General features: G+C 60.7%; 1 protein-coding gene across 1 annotated transcript in view; it reads left to right on the top strand.

Annotated features, from left to right (window-relative positions):
• Window positions 1-22,447, top strand: part of CPSF1 (cleavage and polyadenylation specific factor 1) — a 112,640-nt gene that overhangs the window by 18,919 nt on the left and 71,274 nt on the right. Inside the window, 7 exon segments of the mRNA XM_048286336.1 lie at window positions 595-705; window positions 4,209-4,302; window positions 7,127-7,214; window positions 7,337-7,462; window positions 8,148-8,199; window positions 16,552-16,646; window positions 16,744-16,818. Of these exon segments, the coding sequence (XP_048142293.1) occupies window positions 595-705; window positions 4,209-4,302; window positions 7,127-7,214; window positions 7,337-7,462; window positions 8,148-8,199; window positions 16,552-16,646; window positions 16,744-16,818 (641 nt within the window).

Below are 22,447 nucleotides of genomic sequence, written 5' to 3'. Positions count from 1 at the left end.
CGCTGTCGCCTGTCCGCAGGCGGCGTGGTGATGGTGACGGTGTGATGGTGACGGTGACACTGTGATGGTGATGGTGACGCTGATGGTGACGGTGACAGTGTCCCCTGTCCGCAGGCGGCGTGGTGATGGTGATGGTGTGTTGATGACAGTGTGATGGTGATGGTGACGCTGTGATGGTGACGGTGACACTGATGGTGACGGTGACACTGTCGCCTGTCCGCAGGCGGCGTGGTGATGGTGACAGTGGGATGGTGACACTGTGATGGTGACGGTGTGATGGTGTGACGGTGTGATGGTGTGACAGTGCGATGGTGATGGTGACACTGTGATGGTGATGGTGTGATGGTGACGGTGACAGTGTCCCCTGTCCGCAGGCGGCGTGGTGATGGTGATGGTGTGTTGATGACAGTGTGATGGTGATGGTGACGGTGTGATGGTGATGGTGACACTGTGATGGTGATGGTGACACTGATGGTGACAGTGACAGTGTCCCCTGTCCGCAGGCGGCGTGGTGATGGTGATGGTGTGTTGATGATAGTGTGATGGTGATGGTGACACTGTGATGGTGACGGTGACAGTGTCCCCTGTCCGCAGGCGGCGTGGTGATCTTCGCGGTGAACTCGCTGCTGTACCTGAACCAGAGCGTGCCCCCGTACGGGGTGGCCCTCAACAGCCTCACCTGCGGCACCACCGTCTTCCCGCTGCGTGAGGGACCGCGGCCTTCCTCCCCCTCCTCCTCCTCGTTCTGGTCTTCATCTTCCTCCTCTTCGTCCCACTTCATCCTCCTGTCCTTGTCAGCCACGTCTTCGGCCTCACCCTCGTCGTCCTCGTCGTCGTCTTCCTCACCATCCCCGTCTGCGTCCCCCATCATCACCCTCATCTTCACCTTCGTCGTCCTCGTCTTCCTCCTCCTCGTTCTCATCCTCGTCTTCCTCCTCCTCTTTCTCTTTCTCATCGTCTTCCTCGTCTTCTTTTTCTTGCTCCGTCCTCTGTCGCTCTCATCTCCATGCCCTCCTCCTGCTCTTCCTCATCCTCTTCCTCCTTCTCTTTCTCCTCCTCCATCGTCTTTGCTCTCATCTTCCTCATCTCTCTCTGTGCCCTCCTCCTCCTCCTCTTCATCTTTCTCTTGCTCCTTCTGTTCTTCCTCCTCTTTCTCATTCTCATTTTCCTTCTCTTCCTGGTTTTTGTTTTTCTTTTCTCTTCTTCCTTCTCCTTCTCTTCTTCCTCTTCCTCCTCCTTTCCTCTCTCTTTTTCCTTCTCTTCATTCTCCTCCTCTTCCTCCTCCTTTCCTCTCTCTTTTTCCTTCTCTTCATTCTCCTCCTCTTCCTCCTCCTCTTTCTCGTCTTCATCTTCCTCCTCCTCTTTTGCTTTCCTTGTCCTTTGTTATCCTGTCCTGTCCCTGTCTCTCTCCCTGCCCTGTCCTCATCTCTGCCCTGTCCCCAACCCTGTCCCTGTCTCATCCCTGCCCTGTCCCTGCCCCCATCCCTGCCATGTCCCCGTCCCTGCCGTGTCCCCATCCTTGTCCCCATCCCTTTCCCCTGTCCTGTCCCTGCCTTGCCCCCCGTCCCCATCCCTGTCCCCATCCCTGCCATGTCCCCATCCCCGTCCCTATCTCCGCCACTGTCCCTGTCCTCTGTCCCCATCCCTGTCCCCGTCCCTGCCCTGTTCCCTGTCCTGTCCCCATCTCTGTCTCTGTCCTCTGTCCCTGTCCCCATCCCCATCCCTGTCCCCTGTCCCCCTGTCTCCATCCCCGTCTCCATCCCTGTCCCCGTCCCTGCCCCTGTGCCCAGCTGTGACCGTCCCCATCTCTGTCACCTGTCCCCTGTCCCTGTCCCCTGTCCCTGCCCTGTCCCCTGTCCCCGTCCCTGTCCCCGTCCCTGCCTCTGTGCCCAGCTGTGACCGTCCCCATCTCTGTCACCTGTCCCCTGTCACCTGTCCCCTGTCCCTGTCCCCTGTCCCTGCCCTGTCCCCTGTCCCCATCCCCGTCCCTGTCCCCGTCCCCATCTCTGACTGTCCCCGTCCCTGTCCCCGTCCCCATCTCTGACCATCCCCATCTCTGACCGTCCCTGTCCCCATCCCCATCTCTGACCGTCCCTGTCCCCGTCCCTGTCCCCATCTCTGACCGTCCCCGTCCCTGTCCCCGTCCCTGTCCCCATCCCCATCTCTGACCGTCCCCATCCCTGTCCCTGTCCCCGTCCCCGTCCCTGTCCCCGTCCCCATCTCTGACCATCCCCATCTCTGACCGTCCCTGTCCCCATCCCCATCTCTGACCGTCCCTGTCCCTGTCCCCGTCCCTGTCCCCGTCCCTGTCCCCGTCCCCGTCCCTGTCCCCATCCCCATCTCTGACCGTCCCCGTCCCTGTCCCTGTCCCTGTCCCCGTCCCCATCTCTGACTGTCCCTGTCCCCGTCCCTGTCCCCATCCCCGTCCCTGTCCCCATCCCCATCTCTGACTGTCCCTGTCCCCGTCCCTGTCCCCATCCCCGTCCCTGTCCCCGTCCCTGTCCCTGTCCCCGTCCCTGTCCCCGTCCCCATCTCTGACCATCCCCGTCCCTGTCCCCGTCCCTGTCCCCATCCCCATCTCTGACCGTCCCCGTCCCCATCCCTGTCCCCATCCCTGTCCCCGTCCCCATCTCTGACCGTCCCCGTCCCTGTCCCTGTCCCCATCTCTGACCGTCCCTGTCCCCGTCCCTGTCCCCATCTCTGACCATCCCCGTCCCCGTCCCCATCTCTGACCGTCCCTGTCCCCATCCCTGTCCCCATCTCTGACCATCCCCGTCCCCATCTCTGACCGTCCCCGTCCCTGTCCCCGTCCCTGTCCCCGTCCCTGTCCCTGTCCCCATCTCTGACCGTCCCTGTCCCCGTCCCTGTCCCCGTCCCCATCTCTGACCGTCCCCGTCCCTGTCCCCGTCCCTGTCCCCATCCCCATCTCTGACCGTCCCCGTCCCTGTCCCTGTCCCCATCTCTGACCGTCCCTGTCCCCGTCCCTGTCCCCATCTCTGACCGTCCCTGTCCCCGTCCCTGTCCCCGTCCCCATCTCTGACCGTCCCCATCCCTGTCCCCATCCCCGTCCCTGTCCCCATCCCCATCTCTGACTGTCCCTGTCCCCGTCCCTGTCCCCATCTCTGACCGTCCCCGTCCCTGTCCCCATCCCCATCTCTGACCGTCCCCGTCCCTGTCCCCGTCCCCATCTCTGACCGTCCCCGTCCCTGTCCCCATCCCCGTCCCTGTCCCCGTCCCCATCTCTGACCATCCCCGTCCCCATCCCTGTCCCCGTCCCTGTCCCCGTCCCCGTCCCTGTCCCCATCCCCATCTCTGACCGTCCCCGTCCCTGTCCCCGTCCCTGTCCCCGTCCCCATCTCTGACCGTCCCTGTCCCCATCCCTGTCCCCATCTCTGACCATCCCCGTCCCCGTCCCCATCTCTGACCGTCCCCGTCCCTGTCCCCGTCCCTGTCCCCATCCCCATCTCTGACCGTCCCTGTCCCCGTCCCTGTCCCCATCTCTGACCGTCCCCGTCCCTGTCCCCGTCCCCATCTCTGACCGTCCCTGTCCCCATCCCTGTCCCCGTCCCTGTCCCCGTCCCCATCTCTGACCGTCCCTGTCCCCATCCCTGTCCCCGTCCCTGTCCCCGTCCCCATCTCTGACCGTCCCTGTCCCCATCCCTGTCCCCATCCCCATCTCTGACTGTCCCCATCCCCGTCCCCGTCCCCATCTCTGACCATCCCCGTCCCTGTCCCCGTCCCCGTCCCTGTCCCCGTCCCCATCTCTGACCGTCCCCATCTCTGACCGTCCCCGTCCCCATCTCTGACCGTCCCCGTCCCCGTCCCTGTCCCCATCTCTGACCGTCCCCGTCCCTGTCCCCGTCCCTGTCCCCATCCCCATCTCTGACCGTCCCTGTCCCCGTCCCCGTCCCTGTCCCCGTCCCCGTCCCCGTCCCTGTCCCCATCTCTGACCGTCCCTGTCCCCGTCCCTGTCCCCGTCCCCGTCCCTGTCCCCGTCCCTGTCCCCATCCCCATCTCTGACCGTCCCTGTCCCCGTCCCTGTCCCCATCCCCGTCCCTGTCCCCATCTCTGACCGTCCCTGTCCCCGTCCCTGTCCCCGTCCCCATCTCTGACCGTCCCTGTCCCCGTCCCTGTCCCCATCTCTGACCGTCCCTGTCCCCGTCCCTGTCCCCGTCCCCATCTCTGACCGTCCCCGTCCCTGTCCCCAGGGATCCAGGAGGGCGTGAGGATGACCTTGGACTGTGCCCAGGCCACCTTCATCTCCTACGACAAGATGGTCATCTCGCTCAAGGGGGGTGAGATGTGAGTCCGGGGGGGGCTGGGGGGGTCTCCAGGGATTTTGGGGGGCCTCCCCAAGGATTTTGGGGTGTCCTGTCACCCCCCCCGAGGTGCCACCCCCCTGTCCCAGCCGTGTCCTGGCGCTGATCGGGGATGGGATGAGCTCTGTCCCCTCCTTCCACTGGGACAAGGGGGGGGTCTCTGGGGGTCCCGCGATTCCTGGGGGGGTCTCCATGGATTTTGGCGTGTCCCCAAGGATTTTGGGGGGGTTCCCAGTGATTTTGGGGCGGTTCCCAAGGATTTTGGGGTGTCCTGAGGGTCCCTTGCCCCCTTTGTACCCCAGCCGTGTCCTGGTGCCGATCACGGACGGGATGAGCTCTGTCCTCTCCTTCCACTGGGACAAGGGGGGGACTCCATGGATTTTGGGGGGACTCCATGGATTTTGGGGGGTCTCCATGGATTTTGGGGCGGTTCCCAGTGATTTTGGGGGGTTTTCCCATGGATTTTGGGGTGTCCTGAGGGTCCCGTGTCCCCTTTGTGTCCCAGCTACGTGCTGACGCTGATCACGGACGGGATGCGCTCCGTGCGCTCCTTGCACTGGGACAAGGGGGGTCTCCATGGATTTTGGGGGTCTCCATGGATTTTGGGGCGGTTCCCAGTGATTTTGGGGTGTTTCCCAAGGATTTTGGGGTGTCCTGAGGGTCCCTTGCCCCCTTTGTGCCCCAGCCGTGTCCTGGTGCCGATCACGGACGGGATGCGCTCTGTCCCCTCCTTCCACTGGGACAAGGGGGGCACTCTATGAATTTTGGGGGGACTCCATGGATTTTGGGGCGGTTCCCAGGGATTTTGGGGCGGTTCCCAGGGATTTTGGGGGGTTTTCCCATGGATTTTGGGGTGTCCTGAGGGTCCCGTGTCCCCTTTGTGTCCCAGCTACGTGCTGACGCTGATCACGGACGGGATGCGCTCCGTGCGCTCCTTCCACTGGGACAAGGGGGGTCTCCATGGATTTTGGGGGGTCTCCATGGATTTGGGGGGTTTTCCCATGGATTTGGGGCGGTTCCCAAGGATTTTGGGGTGTTTCCCAAGGATTTTGGGGTGTCCTGAGGGTCCCTTGCCCCCTTTGTGCCCCAGCCGTGTCCTGGTGCCGATCACGGACGGGATGCGCTCTGTCCTCTCCTTCCACTGGGACAAGGGGGGGACTCCATGGATTTTGGGGGTCTCCATGGATTTTGGGGCGGTTCCCAGTGATTTTGGGGTGTTTCCCAAGGATTTTGGGGTGTCCTGAGGGTCCCTTGCCCCCTTTGTGCCCCAGCCGTGTCCTGGTGCCGATCACGGACGGGATGCGCTCTGTCCCCTCCTTCCACTGGGACAAGGGGGGCACTCTATGAATTTTGGGAGGACTCCATGGATTTTGGGGCGGTTCCCAGGGATTTTGGGGCGGTTCCCAGGGATTTTGGGGGGTTTTCCCATGGATTTTGGGGTGTCCTGAGGGTCCCGTGTCCCCTTTGTGTCAGCTACGTGCTGATGCTGATCACGGACGGGATGCGCTCCGTGCGCTCCTTCCACTGGGACAAGGGGGGTCTCCATGGATTTTGGGGGTCTCCATGGATTTTGGGGCGGTTCCCAGTGATTTTGGGGGGTTTTCCCATGGATTTTGGGGTGTCCTGAGGGTCCCGTGTCCCCTTTGTGTCCCAGCTACGTGCTGACGCGGATCACGGACGGGATGCGCTCCGTGCGCTCCTTCCACTGGGACAAGGGGGGTCTCCATGGATTTTGGGGGGTCTCCATGGATTTGGGGGGTTTTCCCATGGATTTGGGGCGGTTCCCAAGGATTTTGGGGTGTTTCCCAAGGATTTTGGGGTGTCCTGAGGGTCCCTTGCCCCCTTCGTGCCCCAGCCGTGTCCTGGTGCCTATCACGGACGGGATGCGCTCTGTCCCCTCCTTCCACTGGGACAAGGGGGGCACTCTATGAATTTTGGGAGGACTCCATGGATTTTGGGGCGGTTCCCAGGGATTTTGGGGCGGTTCCCAGTGATTTTGGGGGGTTTTCCCATGGATTTTGGGGTGTCCTGAGGGTCTCGTGTCCCCTTTGTGTCCCAGCTACGTGCTGACGCTGATCACGGACGGGATGCGCTCCGTGCGCTCCTTCCACTGGGACAAGGGGGGTCTCCATGGATTTTGGGGCGGTTCCCAGTGATTTTGGGGGGTTTTCCCATGGATTTTGGGGTGTCCTGAGGGTCCCGTGTCCCCTTTGTGTCCCAGCTACGTGCTGACGCTGATCACGGACGGGATGCGCTCCGTGCGCTCCTTCCACTGGGACAAGGGGGGTCTCCATGGATTTTGGGGGGTCTCCATGGATTTGGGGGGTTTTCCCATGGATTTGGGGCGGTTCCCAAGGATTTTGGGGTGTTTCCCAAGGATTTTGGGGTGTCCTGAGGGTCCCTTGCCCCCTTCGTGCCCCAGCCGTGTCCTGGTGCCGATCACGGATGGGATGCGCTCTGTCCTCTCCTTCCACTGGGACAAGGGGGGGACTCCATGGATTTTGGGGGTCTCCATGGATTTTGGGGCGGTTCCCAGTGATTTTGGGGTGTTTCCCAAGGATTTTGGGGTGTCCTGAGGGTCCCTTGCCCCCTTTGTGCCCCAGCCGTGTCCTGGTGCCGATCACGGACGGGATGCGCTCTGTCCCCTCCTTCCACTGGGACAAGGGGGGCACTCTATGAATTTTGGGGGGACTCCATGGATTTTGGGGCGGTTCCCAGGGATTTTGGGGCGGTTCCCAGGGATTTTGGGGGGTTTTCCCATGGATTTTGGGGTGTCCTGAGGGTCCCGTGTCCCCTTTGTGTCCCAGCTACGTGCTGACGCTGATCACGGACGGGATGCGCTCCGTGCGCTCCTTCCACTTCGACAAAGCGGCCGCCTCCGTGCTCACCACCTGCGTAAGGATCTGGGGCACCCTGGGGACACCCTGGGGACACCCTGGGGACACCCTGGGACACCCTGGGGCACCCTGAGGACACCCTGGGGCACCTTGGGGACACCTGTGCCCCCCTGTCCCCAGATGGTGCCCCTGGAGCCGGGCTATCTCTTCCTGGGGTCCCGCCTGGGTAACTCGCTGCTGCTCAGGTACACGGAGAAGCTGCAGGAGCCCCCGGCCGGGGGGGCCAAGGAGGGGCCCGACAGGCAGGTGAGCCCCCAAAATCGTCCCGGGGGAGCCCGAAATCCACCTGGGGGAGCCCGAAATGAACCTGGGGAGCCCAAAATTCACCTGGGGAGCCCCGAAACGAACCTGGGAGGCCCAAAATTCACCTGGGGGAGCCCGAAATGGACGTGGGGAGCCCAAAATTCACCTGGGGAGCCCAAAATGAACCTGGGGGAGCCCGAAATGAACCTGGGGAGCCCAAAATTCACCTGGGGAGCCCAAAATTCACCTGGGGAGCCCCGAAATGAACCTGGGGAGCCCAAAATTCACCTGGGGAGCCCAAAATTCACCTGGGGACCCCAAATCCCCTCCCAGGGACCCCAAACCCTTGAGGGGATCCCAAAATCCCCTCCCCAGCACCTCAAATCCTCCTGGGGGGACCCCAAAATCCTTTCCCAAAGACCCCAAACCCTCCCAGGGACCCCACACCCTCCTGGGCACCCCAAACCCTCCCAGGGACCCCAAAACCTCTCCTGGGGAGCCCAAACCCTCCCAAGAAGCCCAAAATCCCACCCTGGGGACCCCAAATCCCCTTCCAGGGACCCCAAATCCCCTCCTGGGCCGCCCAAACCCTCCTGGGGACCCCAGATCCCCTCCCAGGGACCCCAAAATCCCCTCCTGGGGACCCCAAACCTTTCTGGGGACCCCAAACCCTCCCTGTGCCCCCCAGGAGGAGCCCCCGGTGAAGAAGAAGCGCTCGGAGCCCTCGGGGCCGTGGGCAGGTGGGTGTCAGTGGGTGACAGTGGGTGACAGTGGGTGTCAGTGGGTGTCAGTGGGTGTCAGTGGGTGACAGTGGGTGTCAGTGGGTGTCAGTGGGTGTCAGTGTCAGTGGGTGTCAGTGGGTGACAGTGGGTGACAGTGGGTGTCAGTGGGTGTCAGTGTCAGTGGGTGTCGGTGTCAGTGGGTGTCAGTGACAGTGGGTGTCAGTGGGTGTCAGTGGGTGTCAGTGGGTGTCGGTGTCAGTGGGTGACAGTGGGTGACAGTAGGTGTCAGTGGGTGTCAGTGGGTGACAGTGGGTGTCAGTGTCAGTGGGTGTCAGTGGGTGTCAGTGGGTGTCAGTGGGTGTCAGTGGGTGTCAGTGTCAGTGGGTGTCAGTGGGTGACAGTGGGTGTCAGTGGGTGTCAGTGGGTGTCAGTGACAGTGGGTGACAGTGGGTGTCAGTGGGTGTCGGTGTCAGTGGGTGACAGTGTCAGTGGGTGTCAGTGGGTGACAGTGGGTGACAGTGACAGTGGGTGACAGTGGGTGTCAGTGGGTGTCAGTGTCAGTGGGTGTCAGTGTCAGTGGGTGACAGTGGGTGTCAGTGGGTGTCGGTGTCAGTGGGTGACAGTGACAGTGGGTGTCAGTGGGTGACAGTGGGTGTCAGTGGGTGTCAGTGTCAGTGGGTGACAGTGTCAGTGGGTGTCAGTGGGTGACAGTGGGTGTCAGTGGGTGTCAGTGTCAGTGGGTGTCAGTGTCAGTGGGTGTCAGTGTCAGTGGGTGACAGTGGGTGTCAGTGGGTGTCAGTGGGTGACAGTGGGTGACAGTGGGTGTCAGTGACAGTGGGTGTCAGTGTCAGTGGGTGTCAGTGGGTGTCAGTGGGTGACAGTGGGTGTCAGTGGGTGTCGGTGTCAGTGGGTGTCAGTGACAGTGGGTGTCAGTGGGTGTCAGTGGGTGTCAGTGGGTGTCAGTGGGTGTCAGTGTCAGTGGGTGACAGTGTCAGTGGGTGTCAGTGGGTGACAGTGGGTGTCAGTGGGTGACAGTGGGTGTCAGTGGGTGTCAGTGTCAGTGGGTGTCAGTGGGTGTCAGTGGGTGTCAGTGGGTGACAGTGACAGTGGGTGACAGTGGGTGTCAGTGGGTGACAGTGGGTGACAGTGGGTGACAGTGGGTGTCAGTGTCAGTGGGTGACAGTGGGTGACAGTGGGTGACAGTGGGTGTCAGTGGGTGACAGTGGGTGACAGTGGGTGACAGTGGGTGACAGTGGGTGTCAGTGTCAGTGGGTGTCGGTGTCAGTGGGTGTCAGTGTCAGTGGGTGTCAGTGTCAGTGGGTGTCAGTGGGTGTCAGTGGGTGACAGTGGGTGTCAGTGGGTGTCGGTGTCAGTGGGTGTCAGTGTCAGTGGGTGTCAGTGGGTGTCGGTGTCAGTGGGTGACAGTGGGTGACAGTGGGTGTCAGTGGGTGACAGTGGGTGTCAGTGGGTGTCGGTGTCAGTGGGTGTCAGTGGGTGTCAGTGGGTGTCGGTGTCAGTGGGTGACAGTGTCAGTGGGTGTCAGTGGGTGACAGTGGGTGTCAGTGTCAGTGGGTGTCAGTGGGTGTCAGTGGGTGTCAGTGGGTGACAGTGGGTGTCAGTGGGTGTCAGTGTCAGTGGGTGTCAGTGGGTGTCAGTGGGTGTCAGTGGGTGACAGTGGGTGTCAGTGGGTGTCAGTGGGTGACAGTGGGTGACAGTGGGTGACAGTGGGTGTCAGTGTCAGTGGGTGACAGTGGGTGACAGTGGGTGTCAGTGTCAGTGGGTGTCAGTGTCAGTGGGTGTCAGTGGGTGACAGTGGGTGACAGTGGGTGTCAGTGGGTGTCAGTGACAGTGGGTGTCAGTGGGTGTCAGTGGGTGACAGTGGGTGTCAGTGGGTGTCGGTGTCAGTGGGTGTCAGTGTCAGTGGGTGTCAGTGGGTGACAGTGGGTGTCAGTGGGTGTCAGTGTCAGTGGGTGTCAGTGGGTGACAGTGGGTGTCAGTGGGTGTCAGTGTCAGTGGGTGTCAGTGTCAGTGGGTGTCAGTGGGTGACAGTGGGTGACAGTGGGTGACAGTGTCAGTGGGTGTCAGTGGGTGTCAGTGTCAGTGGGTGACAGTGGGTGACAGTGGGTGTCAGTGTCAGTGGGTGACAGTGGGTGTCAGTGGGTGTCAGTGTCAGTGGGTGTCAGTGGGTGTCAGTGACAGTGGGTGTCAGTGTCAGTGGGTGACAGTGGGTGTCAGTGGGTGTCAGTGGGTGACAGTGGGTGTCAGTGGGTGTCAGTGGGTGACAGTGGGTGACAGTGGGTGACAGTGGGTGACAGTGGGTGACAGTGGGTGTCAGTGTCAGTGGGTGTCGGTGTCAGTGGGTGTCAGTGACAGTGGGTGTCAGTGTCAGTGGGTGTCAGTGTCAGTGGGTGTCAGTGGGTGTCAGTGGGTGACAGTGGGTGTCAGTGGGTGTCGGTGTCAGTGGGTGTCAGTGGGTGACAGTGGGTGTCAGTGGGTGTCGGTGTCAGTGGGTGACAGTGGGTGACAGTGGGTGTCAGTGGGTGACAGTGGGTGTCAGTGGGTGTCGGTGTCAGTGGGTGTCAGTGGGTGTCAGTGGGTGTCAGTGGGTGTCAGTGTCAGTGGGTGTCAGTGGGTGACAGTGGGTGTCAGTGGGTGTCGGTGTCAGTGGGTGACAGTGTCAGTGGGTGTCAGTGGGTGACAGTGGGTGTCAGTGGGTGACAGTGGGTGTCAGTGGGTGACAGTGTCAGTGGGTGTCAGTGGGTGACAGTGGGTGTCAGTGGGTGTCAGTGGGTGTCAGTGGGTGTCAGTGGGTGACAGTGGGTGTCAGTGGGTGTCAGTGGGTGACAGTGGGTGACAGTGGGTGACAGTGGGTGTCAGTGTCAGTGGGTGACAGTGGGTGACAGTGGGTGTCAGTGTCAGTGGGTGTCGGTGTCAGTGGGTGTCAGTGTCAGTGGGTGTCAGTGGGTGACAGTGGGTGACAGTGGGTGTCAGTGGGTGTCAGTGACAGTGGGTGTCAGTGGGTGTCAGTGGGTGACAGTGGGTGTCAGTGGGTGTCGGTGTCAGTGGGTGTCAGTGTCAGTGGGTGTCAGTGGGTGACAGTGGGTGTCAGTGGGTGTCAGTGTCAGTGGGTGTCAGTGGGTGACAGTGGGTGACAGTGGGTGACAGTGGGTGTCAGTGTCAGTGGGTGTCGGTGTCAGTGGGTGTCGGTGTCAGTGGGTGTCAGTGTCAGTGGGTGTCAGTGGGTGACAGTGGGTGTCAGTGGGTGTCAGTGTCAGTGGGTGTCAGTGGGTGTCAGTGGGTGACAGTGGGTGTCAGTGGGTGTCAGTGTCAGTGGGTGTCAGTGTCAGTGGGTGTCAGTGTCAGTGGGTGTCAGTGGGTGACAGTGGGTGACAGTGGGTGACAGTGTCAGTGGGTGTCAGTGGGTGTCAGTGTCAGTGGGTGACAGTGGGTGACAGTGGGTGTCAGTGTCAGTGGGTGTCAGTGGGTGTCAGTGGGTGTCAGTGGGTGTCAGTGTCAGTGGGTGTCAGTGGGTGTCGGTGTCAGTGGGTGTCAGTGACAGTGGGTGACAGTGGGTGTCAGTGGGTGTCAGTGGGTGACAGTGGGTGACAGTGGGTGTCGGTGTCAGTGGGTGACAGTGGGTGTCAGTGTCAGTGGGTGTCAGTGGGTGTCAGTGACAGTGGGTGTCAGTGTCAGTGGGTGACAGTGGGTGTCAGTGGGTGTCAGTGGGTGACAGTGGGTGACAGTGGGTGTCAGTGGGTGTCGGTGTCAGTGGGTGACAGTGACAGTGGGTGTCAGTGTCAGTGGGTGACAGTGTCAGTGGGTGTCAGTGGGTGTCAGTGGGTGTCAGTGGGTGTCAGTGTCAGTGGGTGTCAGTGGGTGTCAGTGGGTGTCAGTGGGTGACAGTGGGTGTCAGTGTCAGTGGGTGTCAGTGTCAGTGGGTGTCAGTGGGTGTCAGTGGGTGTCAGTGGGTGACAGTGGGTGTCAGTGGGTGTCAGTGTCAGTGGGTGTCAGTGGGTGTCAGTGGGTGTCAGTGGGTGTCAGTGTCAGTGGGTGACAGTGGGTGTCAGTGGGTGTCAGTGGGTGTCAGTGTCAGTGGGTGTCAGTGTCAGTGGGTGACAGTGTCAGTGGGTGACAGTGACAGTGGGTGTCAGTGGGTGTCAGTGGGTGTCAGTGGGTGTCAGTGTCAGTGGGTGACAGTGGGTGTCAGTGGGTGTCAGTGGGTGACAGTGTCAGTGGGTGTCAGTGGGTGTCAGTGTCAGTGGGTGTCAGTGTCAGTGGGTGACAGTGGGTGACAGTGGGTGACAGTGGGTGTCAGTGTCAGTGGGTGACAGTGGGTGACAGTGGGTGTCAGTGTCAGTGGGTGTCGGTGTCAGTGGGTGTCAGTGTCAGTGGGTGTCAGTGGGTGTCAGTGGGTGTCAGTGGGTGACAGTGGGTGTCAGTGGGTGTCAGTGGGTGACAGTGTCAGTGGGTGTCAGTGGGTGACAGTGGGTGTCAGTGGGTGACAGTGGGTGACAGTGGGTGTCAGTGGGTGTCAGTGGGTGTCAGTGGGTGACAGTGTCAGTGGGTGTCAGTGGGTGTCAGTGGGTGACAGTGTCAGTGGGTGTCGGTGTCAGTGGGTGTCAGTGTCAGTGGGTGACAGTGGGTGTCAGTGGGTGTCAGTGGGTGTCAGTGGGTGACAGTGGGTGTCAGTGGGTGTCAGTGGGTGTCAGTGGGTGTCAGTGTCAGTGGGTGTCAGTGGGTGTCAGTGGGTGTCAGTGGGTGACAGTGGGTGTCAGTGGGTGTCAGTGGGTGACAGTGGGTGACAGTGGGTGACAGTGGGTGTCAGTGTCAGTGGGTGTCGGTGTCAGTGGGTGTCAGTGTCAGTGGGTGACAGTGGGTGTCAGTGGGTGTCAGTGGGTGACAGTGGGTGACAAGGGGTGACAGTGGGTGTCAGTGTCAGTGGGTGTCGGTGTCAGTGGGTGTCAGTGTCAGTGGGTGACAGTGGGTGTCAGTGGGTGACAGTGGGTGTCAGTGGGTGTCAGTGTCAGTGGGTGTCAGTGTCAGTGGGTGACAGTGGGTGACAGTGGGTGTCAGTGGGTGTCAGTGGGTGTCAGTGGGTGTCAGTGTCAGTGGGTGTCAGTGGGTGACAGTGGGTGTCAGTGGGTGTCAGTGGGTGTCAGTGGGTGTCAGTGTCAGTGGGTGTCAGTGGGTGTCAGTGGGTGTCAGTGGGTGACAGTGGGTGTCAGTGGGTGTCAGTGGGTGTCAGTGGGTGACAGTGGGTGTCAGTGTCAGTGGGTGACAGTGGGTGTCAGTGGGTGTCAGTGGGTGACAGTGGGTGTCAGTGGGTGTCAGTGTCAGTGGGTGTCAGTGGGTGTCAGTGGGTGTCAGTGTCAGTGGGTGACAGTGTCAGTGGGTGTCAGTGGGTGTCAGTGGGTGACAGTGGGTGTCAGTGGGTGTCAGTGTCAGTGGGTGTCAGTGTCAGTGGGTGACAGTGGGTGTCAGTGGGTGTCAGTGGGTGACAGTGGGTGTCAGTGGGTGTCAGTGTCAGTGGGTGTCAGTGTCAGTGGGTGTCAGTGGGTGACAGTGGGTGTCAGTGTCAGTGGGTGTCAGTGACAGTGGGTGTCAGTGGGTGTCAGTGGGTGTCAGTGGGTGACAGTGGGTGACAGTGGGTGTCAGTGACAGTGGGTGTCAGTGTCAGTGGGTGTCAGTGGGTGACAGTGGGTGTCAGTGGGTGTCAGTGTCAGTGGGTGTCAGTGTCAGTGGGTGTCAGTGGGTGACAGTGGGTGTCAGTGTCAGTGGGTGTCAGTGGGTGTCAGTGTCAGTGGGTGTCAGTGTCCGTGGGTGTCAGTGGGTGATCGTGGGTGTCAGTGGGTGACAGTGGGTGTCAGTGGGTGTCAGTGTCAGTGGGTGTCAGTGGGTGTCAGTGGGTGACAGTGGGTGACAGTGGGTGTCAGTGTCAGTGGGTGTCAGTGGGTGTCAGTGGGTGTCAGTGGGTGTCAGTGGGTGTCAGTGTCAGTGGGTGTCAGTGGGTGTCAGTGGGTGTCAGTGGGTGACAGTGGGTGTCAGTGGGTGTCAGTGTCAGTGGGTGACAGTGGGTGACAGTGGGTGACAGTGGGTGACAGTGGGTGACAGTGGGTGTCAGTGTCAGTGGGTGACAGTGGGTGACAGTGGGTGTCAGTGGGTGACAGTGGGTGACAGTGGGTGTCAGTGTCAGTGGGTGTCGGTGTCAGTGGGTGTCAGTGGGTGACAGTGGGTGTCAGTGTCAGTGGGTGTCAGTGGGTGACAGTGGGTGTCAGTGGGTGTCAGTGGGTGTCAGTGGGTGTCAGTGTCAGTGGGTGTCAGTGGGTGACAGTGGGTGTCGGTGTCAGTGGGTGTCAGTGGGTGACAGTGGGTGTCAGTGGGTGTCAGTGGGTGACAGTGGGTGTCAGTGTCAGTGGGTGTCAGTGGGTGTCAGTGGGTGACAGTGGGTGACAGTGGGTGTCAGTGGGTGTCAGTGGGTGACAGTGGGTGACAGTGGGTGACAGTGGGTGTCAGTGTCAGTGGGTGACAGTGGGTGACAGTGGGTGTCAGTGGGTGACAGTGGGTGTCAGTGGGTGTCAGTGGGTGACAGTGGGTGTCAGTGTCAGTGGGTGTCAGTGGGTGTCAGTGGGTGACAGTGGGTGTCAGTGGGTGTCAGTGGGTGACAGTGGGTGACAGTGGGTGACAGTGGGTGTCAGTGGGTGTCAGTGTCAGTGGGTGTCGGTGTCAGTGGGTGTCAGTGTCAGTGGGTGTCAGTGGGTGTCAGTGGGTGTCCGTGGGTGACAGTGGGTGACAGTGGGTGTCAGTGGGTGTCAGTGTCAGTGGGTGACAGTGGGTGACAGTGGGTGTCAGTGTCAGTGGGTGTCGGTGTCAGTGGGTGTCGGTGTCAGTGGGTGTCAGTGGGTGACAGTGGGTGTCAGTGGGTGTCAGTGTCAGTGGGTGTCAGTGGGTGACAGTGGGTGTCAGTGGGTGTCGGTGTCAGTGGGTGACAGTGTCAGTGGGTGTCAGTGGGTGACAGTGGGTGTCAGTGGGTGTCAGTGTCAGTGGGTGTCAGTGGGTGTCAGTGTCAGTGGGTGTCAGTGTCAGTGGGTGACAGTGGGTGTCAGTGGGTGTCAGTGTCAGTGGGTGTCAGTGTCAGTGGGTGACAGTGGGTGACAGTGGGTGACAGTGGGTGTCAGTGGGTGTCAGTGTCAGTGGGTGTCAGTGGGTGTCAGTGACAGTGGGTGTCAGTGGGTGTCAGTGGGTGTCAGTGGGTGACAGTGGGTGTCAGTGGGTGTCAGTGGGTGACAGTGGGTGACAGTGGGTGTCAGTGGGTGTCAGTGTCAGTGGGTGTCAGTGGGTGTCAGTGGGTGACAGTGGGTGTCAGTGGGTGTCAGTGTCAGTGGGTGTCAGTGTCAGTGGGTGTCAGTGGGTGACAGTGGGTGACAGTGGGTGACAGTGGGTGTCAGTGTCAGTGGGTGTCAGTGTCAGTGGGTGTCAGTGACAGTGGGTGACAGTGGGTGACAGTGGGTGACAGTGGGTGTCAGTGGGTGTCAGTGGGTGTCAGTGGGTGACAGTGGGTGACAGTGGGTGACAGTGGGTGTCAGTGTCAGTGGGTGTCAGTGGGTGTCAGTGGGTGACAGTGGGTGTCAGTGGGTGTCAGTGGGTGACAGTGGGTGACAGTGGGTGACAGTGGGTGTCAGTGTCAGTGGGTGACAGTGGGTGTCAGTGTCAGTGGGTGTCGGTGTCAGTGGGTGTCAGTGTCAGTGGCTGTCAGTGGGTGTCAGTGGGTGACAGTGGGTGTCAGTGGGTGTCAGTGTCAGTGGGTGACAGTGGGTGTCAGTGGGTGTCAGTGGGTGTCAGTGTCAGTGGGTGTCGGTGTCAGTGGGTGACAGTGTCAGTGGGTGTCAGTGGGTGTCAGTGGGTGTCAGTGGGTGTCAGTGGGTGTCAGTGGGTGTCGGTGTCAGTGGGTGTCAGTGTCAGTGGGTGTCAGTGGGTGACAGTGGGTGACAGTGGGTGTCAGTGTCAGTGGGTGACAGTGGGTGTCAGTGTCAGTGGGTGTCACTGGGTGTCAGTGGGTGTCAGTGGGTGTCAGTGGGTGTCAGTGTCAGTGGGTGACAGTGGGTGTCAGTGGGTGTCGGTGTCAGTGGGTGTCAGTGGGTGTCAGTGGGTGTCAGTGGGTGTCAGTGTCAGTGGGTGTCAGTGGGTGTCGGTGTCAGTTGGTGACAGTGGGTCTCCCTGGGTCTCCCTGGGTCTCCCTGGGTGTCCCTGGGTATCCCTGGGTGTCCCTGGGTGTCGGTGGGTGACAGTGACAGTGGGTGTCCCTGGGTGTCCCTGGGTGTCCCTGGGTGTCCCTGGGTGTCACTGGGTGACAGGAGCGCCCCTGTCCCGCAGGGGGGAAGCCGCAGGCTCAGGACGAGGTGGACGAGATCGAGGTGTACGGGAGCGAGGCGGCCTCGGGCACCCAGCTGGCCACCTACTCCTTCGAGGTACGGTCCCCGCGGTGTCCCTGGGTGCCCCTGGGTGCCCCTGGGTGCCCCTGGGTGTCCCTGGGTGTCACCTCTGGGTCCCCGTCGCTGTCCCCAGGTGTGCGACAGCATCCTCAACATCGGGCCCTGCGCCAACGCCGCCATGGGGGAGCCGGCCTTCCTGTCTGAGGAGGTGAGGGGCCCAAAAACCCCCAAATCCACCCCAAAATCCACCCAAACCCACCCCAAAATCCACCCCAAACACGGCCTTCCTGTCCAAGGAGGTGAGGGACCCAAAAACCCCCAAACCCACCCCAAAATCCACCCAAATCTACCCCAAAATCCACCCCAAACACGGCCTTCCTGTCCGAGGAGGTGAGGGACCCAAAAACCCCCAAATCCACCCCAAAATCCACCCAAACCCACCCCAAAATCCACCCCAAACACGGCCTTCCTGTCTGAGGAGGTGAGGGACCCAAAAACCCCCAAATCCACCCCAAAATCCACCCAAATCTACCCCAAAATCCACCCCAAACACGGCCTTCCTGTCCAAGGAGGTGAGGGACCCAAAAACCCCCAAATCCACCCCAAAATCCACCCAAACCCACCCCAAAATCCACCCCAAACACGGCCTTCCTGTCTGAGGAGGTGAGGGGCCCAAAAACCCCCAAACCCACCCCAAAATCCACCCAAACCCACCCCAAAATCCACCCCAAACACGGCCTTCCTGTCTGAGGAGGTGAGGGGCCCAAAAACCCCCAAATCCACCCCAAAATCCACCCAAACCCACCCCAAAATCCACCCCAAACACGGCCTTCCTGTCCGAGGAGGTGAGGGACCCAAAAACCCCCAAATCCACCCCAAAATCCACCCAAATCTACCCCAAAATCCACCCCAAACACGGCCTTCCTGTCTGAGGAGGTGAGGGACCCAAAAACCCCCAAATCCACCCCAAAATCCACCCAAACCCACCCCAAAATCCACCCCAAACACGGCCTTCCTGTCCGAGGAGGTGAGGGACCCAAAAACCCCCAAATCCACCCCAAAATCCACCCAAATCTACCCCAAAATCCACCCAAACCCACCCCAAAATCCACCCCAAACACGGCCTTCCTGTCTGAGGAGGTGAGGGACCCAAAAACCCCCAAATCCACCCCAAAATCCACCCAAATCTACCCCCAAATCCACCCCAAACACGGCCTTCCTGTCTGAGGAGGTGAGGGACCCAAAAACCCCCAAATCCACCCCAAAAACCCCCAAATCCACCCCAAAATCCACCCCAAACACGGCCTTCCTGTCCGAGGAGGTGAGGGACCCAAAAACCCCCAAATCCACCCCAAAATCCACCCAAACCCACCCCAAAATCCACCCCAAACACGGCCTTCCTGTCTGAGGAGGTGAGGGACCCAAAAACCCCCAAATCCACCCCAAAATCCACCCAAACCCACCCCAAAATCCACCCCAAACACGGCCTTCCTGTCCGAGGAGGTGAGGGACCCAAAAACCCCCAAATCCACCCCAAAATCCACCCAAATCTACCCCAAAATCCACCCCAAACCCGGCCTTCCTGTCTGAGGAGGTGAGGGACCCAAAAACCCCCAAATCCACCCCAAAATCCACCCAAACCCACCCCAAAATCCACCCCAAACACGGCCTTCCTGTCTGAGGAGGTGAGGGACCCAAAAACCCCCAAATCCACCCCAAAAACCCCCAAATCCACCCCAAAATCCACCCCAAACACGGCCTTCCTGTCCGAGGAGGTGAGGGACCCAAAAACCCCCAAATCCACCCCAAAATCCACCCAAATCTACCCCAAAATCCACCCCAAACACGGCCTTCCTGTCTGAGGAGGTGAGGGACCCAAAAACCCCCAAATCCACCCCAAAATCCACCCAAATCTACCCCCAAATCCACCCCAAACACGGCCTTCCTGTCCGAGGAGGTGAGGGACCCAAAAACCCCCAAATCCACCCCAAAATCCACCCAAACCCACCCCAAAATCCACCCCAAACACGGCCTTCCTGTCTGAGGAGGTGAGGGACCCAAAAACCCCCAAATCCACCCCAAAAACCCCCAAACCCACCCCAAAATCCACCCCAAACACGGCCTTCCTGTCTGAGGAGGTGAGGGACCCAAAAACCCCCAAATCCACCCCAAAATCCACCCAAACCCACCCCAAAATCCACCCCAAACACGGCCTTCCTGTCTGAGGAGGTGAGGGACCCAAAAACCCCCAAATCCACCCCAAAATCCACCCAAATCTACCCCAAAATCCACCCCAAACACGGCCTTCCTGTCTGAGGAGGTGAGGGACCCAAAAACCCCCAAATCCACCCCAAAATCCACCCAAATCTACCCCCAAATCCACCCCAAACACGGCCTTCCTGTCTGAGGAGGTGAGGGGCCCAAAAACCACCAAATCCACCCCAAAAACCCCAAAATCCACCCCAAACACGGCCTTCCTGTGTGAGGAGGTGAGGGACCCAAAAACCCCCAAATCCGCCCCAAATCTACCCCAAAATCCACCCCAAACACGGCCTTCCTGTCTGAGGAGGTGAGGGGCCCAAAAACCCCCAAATCCACCCCAAAATCCACCCAAACCCACCCCAAAATCCACCCCAAACACGGCCTTCCTGTCTGAGGAGGTGAGGGGCCCAAAAACCCCCAAATCCACCCCAAAAACCCCCAAATCCACCCCAAACACGGCCTTCCTGTCCGGGGAGGTGAGGGACCCCCAAAAACCTCCAAATCCACCCCAAAAACGCCCAAATCCACCCCAAAAACCCCAAATCCACCCCAAAAGTAGACCCCAAAATGGACCCTAAAACCTCCCTCAGAACCCGAAAACTGCTTCACCCTAAACCTGCACCCCGACCCCAAACCCCGACCCCAAACCCTGACCCCAAACCCCGACCCCAAACCCTGATCCCGACCCCAAACCACGACTCCAACCCCAAACCCTGACCCCAAAACCCTGACCCCAAACCCTGACCCCAAACCTGACCCCAAACCCAAACCTGCACCCCAAACCCTGACCCCAAACCCTGACCCCAAACCCTGACCCCAAACCTGACCCCAAACCCAAACCTGCACCCCAAACCCTGACCCCAAACCCTGACCCCAAACCCCGACCCCAAACCCGACCCCAAACCCCGACCCCAAACCCTGACCCCAAACCCTGACCCCAAACCCCGACCCCAAACCCCGACCCCAAACCCGACCCCAAACCCAAACCTGACCCCAAACCCCGACCCCAAACCCTGATCCCGACCCCAAACCACGACTCCAACCCCAAACCCCGACCCTGACCCCAAACCCTGACCCCAAACCTGACCCCAAACCTGACCCCAAACCCCGACCCCAAACCCCGACCCCAAACCTGACCCCAAACCCTGACCCCAAACCCTGACCCCAAACCTGCACCCCAACCCCAAACCTGACCCCAAACCCTGACCCCAAACCCCGACCCCAAACCCCGACCCCAAACCACGACTCCAACCCCAACCCCAAACCCTGACCCCAAACCCGACCCCAAACCTGACCCCAAACCCTGACCCCAAACCCCGACCCCAACCCCGACCCCAAACCCAAACCTGACCCCAACCCTGACCCCAAACCCTGACCCCAAACCCCGACCCCAAACCACGACTCCAACCCCAACCCCAAACCCTGACCCCAAACCCCGACCCCAAACCACGACTCCAACCCCAACCCCAAACCCTGACCCCAAACCCGACCCCAAACCTGACCCCAAACCCAAACCTGACCCCAAACCCTGACCCCAAACCTGACCCCAAACCCTGACCCCAAACCCTGACCCCAAACCTGACCCCAAACCTGACCCCAAACCCTGACCCCAAACCCCGACCCCAAACCACGACTCCAACCCAACCCCAAACCCTGACCCCAAACCCGACCCCAAACCTGACCCCAAACCTGACCCCAAACCCTGACCCCAAACCCCGACCCCAAACCACGACTCCAACCCCAACCCCAAACCCTGACCCCAAACCTGACCCCAAACCCTGACCCCAAACCCGACCCCAAACCTGACCCCAAACCCTGACCCCAAACCTGACCCAAACCCTGACCCCAAACCCTGACCCCAACCCCAAACCCCGACCCCAAACCTGACCCCAAACCCAAACCTGACCCCAAACCCTGACCCCAAACCCTGACCCCAAACCCGACCCCAAACCCTGACCCCAAACCCTGACCCCAACCCCAAACCCCGACCCCAAACCTGACCCCAAACCCAAACCTGACCCCAAACCCTGACCCCAAACTTGCACCCCAACCCCAAACCCTGACCCCAAACCCCGACCCCAAACCTGACCCCAAACCCAAACCTGACCCCAAACCCTGACCCCAACCCCGACCCCAAACCACGACTCCAACCCCAACCCCAAACCCTGACCCCAAACCCCGACCCCAAACCCCGACCCCAAACCACGACTCCAACCCCAACCCCAAACCCTGACCCCAAACCCGACCCCAAACCTGACCCCAAACCCTGACCCCAAACCCCGACCCCAAACCCCGACCCCAAACCACGACCCCAAACCACGACTCCAACCCCAACCCCAAACCCTGACCCCAAACTCGACCCCAAACCTGACCCCAAACCCAAACCTGACCCCAAACCCTGACCCCAAACCTGACCCCAACCCTGACCCCAAACCCTGACCCCAAACCTGACCCCAAACCTGACCCCAAACCCTGACCCCAAACCCCGACCCCAAACCCTGACCCCAAACCCTGACCCCAAACCTGCACCCAACCCCAAACCCTGACCCCAAACCTGACCCCAAACCCTGACCCCAACCCTGACCCCAAACCCTGACCCCAAACCCTGACCCCAAACCCGACCCCAAACCCTGACCCCAACCCTGACCCCAACCCCAAACCCCGACCCCAAACCTGACCCCAAACCCTGACCCAAACCTGACCCCAAACCCTGACCCCAAACCTGCACCCCAACCCCAAACCCTGACCCCAAACCCGACCCCAAACCTGACCCCAAACCCTGACCCCAAACCTGACCCCAAACCCAAACCTGACCCCAAACCCTGACCCCAAACCCCGACCCCAAACCTGACCCCAAACCCAAACCTGACCCAAACCCTGACCCCAAACCCCGACCACAAACCCTGACCCCAAACCCTGACCCCAAACCCCGACCCCAAACCCCGACCCCAAACCCTGACCCCAACCCCGACCCCAAACCATGACTCCAACCCCAAACCCCTGACCCCAAACCCCGACCTCAAACCCCGACCCCAAACCCTGATCCCGACCCCAAACCACGACTCCAACCCCAAACCCCGACCCTGACCCCAAACCCGACCCAAACCCCGACCCCAAACCCCAAACCCCGACCCCAAACCTGACCCCAAACCCCAAATCCCGACCCCAAACCCGACCCCAAACCCCGCCCCAACCCCAAACCCCAACCCCAAACCCAGACCCTGACCCCAAACCCAAACCTGACCCCAAACCTGACCCCAAACCCCGACCCCAACCCGACCCCAAACCCCGACCCAACCCCAAACCCGACCCCAAACCTGACCCCAAACCTGACCCCAAATCCCGACCCCAAACCCGACCCCAACCCCAACCCGACCCCAAACCTGACCCCAAACCTGACCCCAAATCCCGACCCCAAACCCGACCCCAACCCCAAACCCGACCCCAAACCTGACCCCAAACCCCGACCCCCGACCCCAAATCCCGACCCCAAACCCGACCCCAACCCCAAACCTGACCCCAAACCTGACCCCAAACCCCGACCCCGACCCCAAATCCCGACCCCAAACCCGACC

This window comes from Corvus hawaiiensis, chromosome 26, assembly GCF_020740725.1.
Source record: "Corvus hawaiiensis isolate bCorHaw1 chromosome 26, bCorHaw1.pri.cur, whole genome shotgun sequence".
NCBI classification, from domain to species: Eukaryota; Metazoa; Chordata; class Aves; order Passeriformes; family Corvidae; genus Corvus; species Corvus hawaiiensis.
Note: the sequence above shows the minus strand (reverse complement) of the source record. Positions and strands in the feature narration are given on the sequence as shown.